Source organism: Octopus bimaculoides, chromosome 1, assembly GCF_001194135.2.
Source record: "Octopus bimaculoides isolate UCB-OBI-ISO-001 chromosome 1, ASM119413v2, whole genome shotgun sequence".
Taxonomy (NCBI): domain Eukaryota; kingdom Metazoa; phylum Mollusca; class Cephalopoda; order Octopoda; family Octopodidae; genus Octopus; species Octopus bimaculoides.
The window spans coordinates 66,048,859-66,059,907 of record NC_068981.1 but is presented as its reverse complement, the minus strand read 5'-3'; the positions used below and the strand labels follow the sequence as shown (position 1 = coordinate 66,059,907).

At 33.8% G+C, this 11,049-nt stretch overlaps 1 protein-coding gene across 4 annotated transcripts in view; it reads left to right on the top strand.

Annotated features, from left to right (window-relative positions):
- The window catches only part of LOC106870766 (secernin-3), a 274,400-nt gene that overhangs the window by 174,616 nt on the left and 88,735 nt on the right, over positions 1–11,049 (top strand). For all 4 annotated transcript variants that reach the window (XR_001409568.2, XM_052967310.1, XM_014916965.2 and 1 more), the window contains one exon: positions 7,515–7,716. Coding sequence is in view for 3 of the 4 variants with exons in the window: in XM_052967310.1 (XP_052823270.1) it covers positions 7,528–7,716 (189 nt within the window). In the remaining variant the exon portion in view is untranslated. The remainder of the gene's footprint in view (positions 1–7,514; positions 7,717–11,049) is intronic.

The window sequence follows — 11,049 nt, the reverse complement described above, 5'->3', positions numbered from 1 at the left end:
GTATATGTATATGTATGCATGTATTTGTGTGTTCGTGTTTGTCACACCACCATTGCTTGACAACCAATGTTGGTGTGTTTACGTCCCTGTAACTTATTAGTTTGACAAAAGAGACTGATAGAATAAGTACAAGGCTTACAAAGAATAAATCCTGAGATTGGTTTGTTCGACTAAAGGCGGTGCTCCAGCATGGCCACAGTCAAATGGCTGAAACAAGTAAAAGAAAAAATAAAAGAAAAAAATATTTTAAATTATCCAAAAATACTGTTTAGTGTGCTATGAAGATATATATTATTAGGCTGCAAAGTCTGTCACCATATGCCAATGACCTGTTCACTAATATTTTATTTTAATGTATATATAATATATATTCTTAACTCTTTTGTCATGCATCAGCAAACTGGTAGATAAGCAGATGTTTTAATTTTACCATTCAGTTGCTACAGTCATTGGAATGTGGCCTTTAAGGGTTTTGTTGAGACAATCAACCCCAGTACTAATTTTAAAGCCTAGTACTTATTGCATTGGTCTTTTTTGTCAAACTGCTAAGTTACAGGGACAACACTGGTTGTCACTAGTCAGGACAAATACAAACACACACACACACACACACACACACACATACATATATATGTATCTTCATATGTGTGTGTGTGTCTGTGTGTGAAGGTACATGGCTCAGTGGTTAGAGTATTGGGCTCGCAATCATGAGGTAATGAGTTCGATTCCTGGACTGGGCTGTGTTGTGTTCTTGAGCAAGACACTTTATTTTGCATTGCTCCAGTTAACTCAGCTGTAGAAATGAGTAGTGACATCACTGGTGTCAAGTTGTACTGGTCTTTGCCTTTCCCTTGGATAACATCAGTGGTGTGAAAAGTGGGAGGCTGGTATGTATAAGCAACTGCTGGTCTTCTATAAACAACCTTGCTCAAATTTGTAGCTCGAGGGGAACTTTCTAGGTGCAATCCCATGGTCATTCATTACCAAAGAGTGGTCTTTGCCTTTATATACATGTGCGTATATATATATGCATATATATGCATATATATATATATATATATATATATGTATATATATATGTATATATGCACACACACACATACAGTGGGCTTCCATACAGTTTCTGACTACCAAATTTACTCAGTAAGCATTGGTTAGCCCAGGATTATAATCACAGACACTTGTCCCAAGATGCTGTGTAGTGGAACTGAAACCAAAATCATGAGGTTACAAAGCTTCTTAACCACACAACCATGCCTGTGCAGAAATGTGAACATATAAAGGATATAAAAATTTAAAAAAAGCAAGCTAATTAACAAACAATTGCATTAACCACTACTGCCAATCCTTCTTCTCTAAGACATCAGCCTACTGGAATTTTCTCTCTGCCAATTTTCTTGCAAATGTAGACCTGCAAATGTTCTCGAACTGACCATAAATCACATCAGTTTCACCAGACACTAAAAAGAACGCCCCTCCCCCCCATGTGACATTACTATTAAAAGGTATAATGATCAGCAGTTTTTCTGGAAATAACTTTTCTTGTTTGTGTTTTTGATTACTATACTTTTGTATTTATTGTTTGTTTTTGTGGAACTGGTACGTCTATAGAAATAAATCTAGTTTGTTAAAGATGTAAGGTGAAAGGGAACTGGTGGAGGGAGGGGGTGAAGGAAGTGAGGGAGAGTGGGAGGAGAAGAGTGTGAAAGGGGTGGCAGAGGGAGTAAGAGAGAATGAATGAAATGTTATTGGGGTCAGAAAATGTGGAGGTAAGAAAGATGGAGGAGGAGGAGGAGGGCGTTGAGGGAAGCAAGAAGTAAGGGTAAGAAGAGGAAGTGAGGGAAGACAAGGTGGAAAAGGGGTTTAGAAGTGGGGAAAGTGGGATGAAGGAGAAGAAAAAGTATACTGTTGAGTATGAGGATGGAGAAGAGATAGGGATGGAAGATGAATTATAGAAGAAAGAAAGAAAGAAAGAAAGAAAGAAAGAAAGAAAGGAAGAAAGAAAGGAAGAAAGAAAGAAAGAAAGAAAGAAAAAGTGGGTGGTGATGGATGAAAAGTTAGAAGATAAGTATTTTAAAAAACAAAACATTAAGAAAATGAAGGTAGAAGCCGATGATGTTGGAAAAGAAGAAAATGAATAAAGGCTGGAAAAGATGAAGAAAATGAAGGAAATAAAAACAAAAATATCTGGCAAGAATTTATGAAAACATTAGTATGGATCTGTTTACATCTAAATATTTTACTACCTGTTCTTTAATTTGCAAAACACTCAATGTTAATTAGATTTGGTGAATAGCCTCTCTAGATGTTTTATTAAGCATCTTATCAAAGTACTATGATGCTGGTTTTAGTCTTCATGCATTTCCTGTTTATTGTTAGATTGAAACTGAGGAGTCTATTTTGGTGCATGTATAAGCTTCTAGTAAGTTTCTTGGTTTTGTTTTTTTTTTGGGGGGGGGGGTTTCTGTAAGTATATGTGTATGTATATATGTGTTGGCCTTTTTCGCTTTTGTTTTACATATGGTATTTGCATATGTATATCTCATAAACTTTATGAGAAGTTTACTGCTGATATTGTCATTCTGATGACCTTTGTAAAAGAAAACAGAATCACTTGACTGCTTACATTTCTATTCATATCTATTACTTATGATGGAGTAGTGTGATGCAGTTTATCATCAAAATTTGTTTGTTGCTATGATGTTAATTTTGAAAGATTGTGTAAGTTGATACCCTTTTAATTCCAAAGACAATTTTTTAATCATATTTTGAAAAGAAATAAAATGTGAATTAAATTCTGTTTGTTTTTAAGCTTCTGTAGAAATTATAATTAACTGAGTCTACAGTGTGTCAGATAATCAGCTGAGTGATCAGCAATTCAATGTTCTGGAGGTCTTTCATTTCCATGGATTAACCATTTCCATGGATCTATGGCCAACACACTTAACTGTCAGATTCACAATCTACATAAATGCTTAAGAATGGAATGCCTTACCCTTGGAAGCAACAGTAATACTAGGAGCTTGAGTGAGGACCATCTATGAAGATGCCCAACCTGGTAAAAATAGCGGCCTTTCTTCCCTGACTCATACTCCTACATTCTTAAATTTAAAAAAAGGACACATTGGATAATGTTATCCAAGATACATTATGGTTGGAAACAAAAAGACATAATGATCATGGCTGTAAACAGCTTTACTCATAAATTTGCTTGATCAGGGTTGACTTGTAGCTAAACAACACTACCAATAACAGCAGCACTGCAGAGGAGTCTGAAGGATTTGTTGTCTTACAGTGCCAACTAAAAATGCTTTCCATGGGAAAATAATAGGAAAGCACTCTGCAATAGAGCAACATCCTGTCCAAGGAGAGGGATATTCATGCATTTGTTTAATGCCACAGAAACTAGAGATGAATACTAACCTAATCGATATTTGTAATTCAGGAAATTGACAAGCTTTTACCCTATGAAACTTAACTACAGTTAAATGTTTTTAAATATTTTACTGCTTGGAAAAGGGCCAAAGAGAACAAAAAAGTCTAAAAATTTGCTCTTTGGTTACACATCACTGTTTGATAACAATAACAATGATAATCATCATTATTGTTTCTGACATTGCCACAAGGTTACATTTTTCATGAAAGGGATATACTGGCAGGGATAATCAAGACATACCTCACAGGTAATATATACAAAAATATCATAGAATTATCAAGTAAAGGGATGTGGAGAAGAGACTCAGCAAAGTTAAAGCTGTCTTTCAGTGCCTGAAGTCAGTTGGTCCAACTTCACATCCAACGAGGTACCAAAATTCCATGTATATACATACATTGTCATACCAACAGTGACTTACACCTATGGAACATGCAAAAAGGAGCAGCAGAATCTATAGAACTATAGGTGTTTTTCAAAAGAATTTCTTTATACGTCATGAATGAACTGGTCATAGAAAGGACTGAGCTGAGTAACCTATAGGATAGTATCACAGTGACATGTCAAAAGATGCTCAACCATGAAGAGATAAGTGGGAGTCATTTCTTAAGGGAAGCCAATGGTAGACGTGTAGGAGATGAGGCAGGCCTGTCAGGACCTGGTCGAGGACTGTGGAGGAGGAACTGGTAGAGCTGCACACAGTCTAAGATCAGACTCATAACAGAGATTGTGACTATTCTAGGTGAAGATCTCTCACTGTTTAGTGAAAAACTGTTTTCAATAATATGTATCTCAGGCAAAACACTGATATATACACTTTCATACACACAACAATGTCTACCACTTAGAAATTACAATTGTGTTTTCTGTAATTCAATATTTTTGCAAAATAGTGACAGCATTCTTGGTAAACACCATAGCTGACATCTTCTCTAATCAATGGTGGTAGATTGGAGTCAACTAGTTCAGTTCTAGTTCTTATTTTATAAATCCAGGAAATATAATGAACAAATGAACCCTAGTGAGATTTTAACTCAGCAACTGAATACTGAATTACAATGAGTTCTGTCTTTTATGAGCTTGTGAGTTCCACCATGCTAGTAATAATAATGATAATAATAATAATAATAATAATAATAATAATAATAATAATAATAAAAATAATAACAGTTTTTAACATAAGAATGACGATTCAGATTATTTCTAAAACAAAGTCAATGAAATTCACACTGTGCCATCCTTCATAATAAATGGTCTCCAAGAAGTAAGTTGGAAAGGATTTAAAGAACAAAGCTCTTGAAAAGGAAATAACAGAGATGTATTGCTCGAGATTATAACTGATTCCAATAATTCTTAGTACTCTAGACATGATAGAGAATAGTATAAATAAAGCCATAACTACAGTACCAGGGCTCTTAACTTTACACAATCTCTCTGCAAAAAAAAAAAAACTCTATACAAGATGCTTTAAGTATCAATAATACAACCCTCACAACATTTAGTTTCAGTTTCAGCTCCTCCTCTGTTCATGAGCACATTGGGTAGCAACTAGATTTCACTAAGAGTTCTTGTGTTGGCTCTCTTTAGAATGTTTTTATAGGTTATGTGGTCTTGCCAGTATGTTCTCAGAATCCTTCTCAAGCATCTTTAGTGGAACATATCTTGCTTTCTGTTAATCTTCACAATGTTCATCCATGTCTCACTGGTGTAAAGAACTGTTGTTAGAACTATGCTATTATAGAGCTGCATCTTTGCATTTAAGCTGACAGTGTTGGAGCACCAGACAGCACACATTGTCTGGAATATAGTTATAGCTTTGCCAATTCCATGGTTGATGCTGCTCTCAATATCACTATTGTTACTGATAATGCTAGCCAGACAGGTGACTCTGTCTACTGTCTTGGTATTTTCCTGATTGTTCCTTATGAGCATTGTTGTTTAACAGTCATCATCTCTAATGTTCATTAGTCTTTTTTCGTGACCCACATGATACAAGAACACAACTTACACTGCACATACTTTACACAAAGTAAACAAGATAAAAGTCAATAATAAATGCAATAAAGAACTACAAAACAAACCCCTCAAAACTGAAAGTTAGAGATAAAATATGTGTATTTTTACTAGCAAAAAAAAAAAAAACAATACTGCATATATCTGAAAACCACAGAGTTGTAGTTTTACTGCTACCATTGGAAATTAATATAAATTGATATACTTAGAATCATAATAAATACAGTGTATACCAAAGCACATATGATGTTATTAAAAGTAATCTATTAATTCAAGTAAATTAGTTTATTTCAAATAATGCTACATTTGCCAAAGCAGAAACATTAAAGGAAGCTTTGAAGAATAAATATCAAAAGATTCAAGATGATAAACTGAATGTCATAACACTTCAGGTCAAGATAGTGTTGAAAAATCAGAAATGATCAAACTCTAATGATAGAACCATTGAGATTTTAGTGAGTGTGAGAGTGAGTATATTAGCATGTTTATGTATATTCTTTTATGTGTCCTAGCCTAAAGGCTGTGGCCATGCTAGGGTGCTACCCGAATCATCACCTCATCAGAGATAGCCGATATGGAAGGGAATATGGTGACTGCTCTCTATTATTGGGGGTGGATTAGCACAACTGGTCAGTGGCTTCTGTGAAAAGAGCTGACCGGTTGTGCTAATTCACCTCTGATAATAGAGAGCAGTCAGCAATTAGTGTAGAGTTATATAATTGGATTGTTACCTAAAACACCATTGTATTCTTTATGTGAAACTGATTAGTAGGACCAGCCGTGATGGCTACTTAATGCTATAAAATTCAGATAATATACCCACTCTACTGACAGTTATATGAGTGCATCTTCTCACTGACTTATATATATATTCTTTTACTTGTTTCACTCATTTGACTGTGGCTATGCTGGAGCACCACCTTTAGTTGAACAAATCAACCCCAGGACTTGTTCTTTGCAATCTTAGTACTTATTCCATCAGTCTCTTTTGCAAAACCACTAAGTTACAGGGATCTAAACACACCATCATCGGTGTCAAGTGATGGTATGGGGACAAACACAGACACACAAATACATACAAATATATATCCACATATATGATGGGATTCTTTCAGTTTCCATCTACCAAATCCACTCACAGGGCTTTGCTTGGCCTGAGACAATAGTAAAAGACACTTGCTTAAGGTACCAAACAGTGAGACTGAACCCAGAGCCATGTGGTTGGGAAGCAAGCTTCTTACCACACAGCCAATCGTGTGGTTATATATAGGTGTGTGTATTATATATGTGTATGCATGTGTGTGTGTTTGTGTGTGTGTGTAGGAATGGATGGTGTATCTTAATCATTACTTAATAAGAATCATCATTATTATTATTTTTGCTTCCAGAGTCTCAAAAAGAAATATATTCCTAAATCAATCATTTCTATTATATGCAATGTATGGATTTTAAGGAATATTTCCTCTTTTTGAACTATTCAACTTTAATATGAATATTAGACATTTCCTTCCGTATATGATCTATGCAATTCTAATATAAATTGGATTGGTTCAAAAATCCAAATATTTACAGGTGTCTGTTTAGTAACCACTATCTAATTATTGAAATTAGTGACAAATCATGTAGTTGTGAAATAAACTTTGTAACCTCACAGCCATGTATAAGCCTGGTTATGCTTGTGCTAACAATTTGAGGTACTCAAACATTTGGTAACATATATGATAATAGGTACAAATGTAAATTTATAATCTTCTAGAGAAGATACAGGCTTGAAAACAAATGTCCATAAGTGATCTCTTTCTCAATGGTCTTTGAATATGTTTATATTTGGTCAGTAATTGACCCCTCAACAGTATAGTAAATGTATATATGTATAAATGTTTGCTTGTTTGTTTGTATTTTTATCAACACACACACACACACACACATGCATGGAAAACAAAAAAAAAACGCTTATTTAAATAATGTACAGTATGTAGCCAAACCAAATTAAAAACAAGAATACATCTTTTTTTTATTTATTTATTCATATGTCTTATAACAAAATTTCTATTTCTTTCTGTTACAGAAATTTCACAGAAATGTCAACAAGTTTAGCTTCATTGGCAGACAGCTGCCCACCTCTGTCTTGTGATACTTTTGTTGTGCTGCCACCCAACAGTTTAGATAACTGTGTCATATTTGGTAAGAATTCTGACAGACCATCTGAAGAGGTACAGGAAGTACTCTATATTGCTGGTTGTGACCATCCAAGAAATAGTAAAGTACAAGTAAGTAAAGAACTGCTATTTAAATGAATTTGATGCAAATTCTTGTCTTTTTGTTAGTTTTTTATTCATTTATTTATTTATCTATCTATTTATCTACTTATTTGTTTATTTATGAATGGAATCTTATAAAATAACAAATGGAAAACTGAAGTTTTTTTCCAGCCTCTGTGATGCAAACCCTATGAGTGGTTGATAAAAAGAATGATACCCTGTACTACAGAATATTTAATAAGTAAGATTACATTTAAATATGATTTATATTAGAAAAGAAAGACAGAAAACATTGATAGTACTTCTGAGACAATTAGTGTTAGTCATTGATAATGTAAATTTAGTTGATGCATCGAAAGCCTTACCCACTTAAGGGCTAATGATACATACTATCTTACTAGTGCTGTGTTGTATCCCTTGAACAAAACACTTAATGCAGATGCAGTCTGTCTAGCTGTAATTAGGTATCAGGAAAAGGTACTGTTTCACTGCTATAAGCACTAGAAAGAGTAATGAATAGGTGGTAAATACCATTAATGTGCTGGGCCAATAGAAAGCTTTGAGGGAAACTAATTCACTCTAACCATTCTCTTGCTGAAATTTTTAAATGTTTGGCATAGTGTCTGTGTGGTTTATGGAATATTATGTACTCTACATAAACCATTATTCTCTATTCTGCTTATACTTCTGTTGAACAGAATATTTAACTTTCCTGTCTACAAGAGTGAATAATAAATAGCAAAGTGAATAACAAATACCAACGCTATCATAACCAAAAATAGTTCCTTGATATGAAGCTGGATAGGATAATACAACAAATTAATGGGTTGAAGGATGTTTTGAGTTTGACTTTCATGAAAGGAGAAAATATTACTAATCTGCTCTCATTAGGCTTTGAATAACAAAGTAACAATGTGTAGCATCCCTCTAATTCCAATCTCATAAAAACCTTGCTTGCTAAGAGACATTATTTCTCTCAAAAGCTTCATGGTGAAAGGCCTTATATTTAATGCATTATTTGAACAATATGTCAAAAATAGGCAGAATTTTGCAATATTTGAAGCTAAACAAATATCAAATTACACTAAAATTCAACATGCTGGTTTTGTTTGATGTATAGACAATGATTTATTGGTGGTGAATTAATGGCCAACGATGTACCAAACTTACTTTTTGGTAGCATAAAAAGTTTACTGTTTTTCATTTCTTTGAGGTCAATAAGATTAGCCATAAGGAGCAAATTACAAGTTCTAATGTTTATGATAACAATAAGCCACATATCATCATCATCACCAATATTTTATGTCCATATTTTATACAGGTATGGGTTGGATGGTTTGACTGGATCTAATGGATCTAATGGATCCAAGGACTCCATCATCTGTTTTGGGATGGTTTCTATGGCTGGATGCCTTTCCTAACACCAACCACTTTACAATGTGCACATATTAACGAAAGCACTTGACCAGTAGGAAATGAAAGAAAAGGGAAATAAAGAAAGCTTCTAACAATGTGAAAAGTTTTAGAAAATAACCTTTATATTTCAGGCACAAAGGCGTTTCTTCACAAAGAAGCAGTCCAAGAAATATATATATCCATCAATTTTGTAATTATACATTTCTTGGACTGCTTCCTTCTGAAGATAGGCCTTTGCACCCGAAATATTTTCTTTCATTTTCTACTTCTGGACTACAATGCTTCAAGTGAACTACAATGCTCATATTTACTAGACTGGTCTTTTTCTGTTTTTACTGGGATCTTACTTCTACTCTACTAGGATTACTATAAATTATTTTACTTAAATATCCATTTTGAATCAAGGTATAGAGTTTGATAATTTTAAAGAAGAGAAAGATGAAAAATTGTAACATTTACGTTTTTCTCAATGACATTAGTATCATATCATAAATAACATAAATAACCCAACTGAGAACTAAAATTTTATCGCCCTTACTGACAGCTTACTGTAACGTAATCAAATTAGCTCTTTTTTAAGTATTGCACACACAACTGTGAACTGGAAATGGCACCTCTGTTACAGCAGACTGAGGCAGTAAAAGAAATATTTTGTTTGTTTGTTTCTTTGTAAGGTAGACAAGGGTGTGGTTTCATTAATTATCAGCACATTCAAGTTATTGTAGTGGTTGCAGTAGATTATAATTTCATTAATATATATGTGGTGGCAATAATGGACAGTTGGCATGTCTAAAGTTGGGATATTTATTGTTTAGAATTGGTATAAGTAATAAAAGCTCTTACGAGTGGAAAAAAAAAACAGGGAATAGGAAAGAAGTGGAAGATAACAAACAAAAAACAGGAATAAAGGAATGAGACAGTGGTAGGTTATTTGTATGTATACACACATGAATATACTAGTACAACTCACACACACACATACAAACATACACACAAGAAAAAGAAACTATGCAGACATTCACATAAAAAGCATATTATTATATACATATAGCTACAGGCATACACATATATACATAGGCAAACAAATATACATGCATAGATACGTACATATATAAATATGCATAGGTACTCATAAATATATACATATGCACATATATATTCTTAGATATATATGGCCAAATACATGAATACCCATCACACATGCATAAACTAAAAGCATAAGAAAAGAAAATATAGGTTCAGATATATACACACTTAATCATAATTCTTTACAAAGGAATACCATTGTATTATAGTAAAATAAAGGTATAATATGAAGTGTACATATAAACACATACAACAATACATGTATGCAGATGTATGCTGAAAGTAAATTAAAGGTAATGGCAGAAAGAAGAAATTGTGCAACAAAAAAAAAGCTGAAATGAGTTAGGTGAACACAGTAATGTATATAGTTATAGTTGCATAAATAGACACCAAAAAAAAAAAAAGCACACCCATGTACATATAGATACATTTAAGGTCATTGGGCATATAGAAAAATGAACCGTGGAGACATATTGGTAGTAAGAGTTGGGATATAACATGACACTCAGGGGAATTGAAAAGTAACCAAAGTAATAAGTTAGCTGTCAGGAGTGAAAAGTGTGGGACGCATGTTAATCTCGGCCTGATCCCCACATCACCACATAGAGGTGTAATTCATATACATATAAAGGAGTGCTGTGTGGTAAGTAGCTTGCTTGCCAACCACATGGTTCTGGGTTCAGTCTCACTGCATGGCACCTTGGGCAAGTGTCTTCTACTATAGCCTTGGGCCGACCAAAGCCTTGTGAGTGATTTGGTAGACGGAAACTGAAAGAAGCCTGTCATATATATATATATATATATATATGTGTGTGTGTGTGTGTGTGTGTGTGTGTGTGT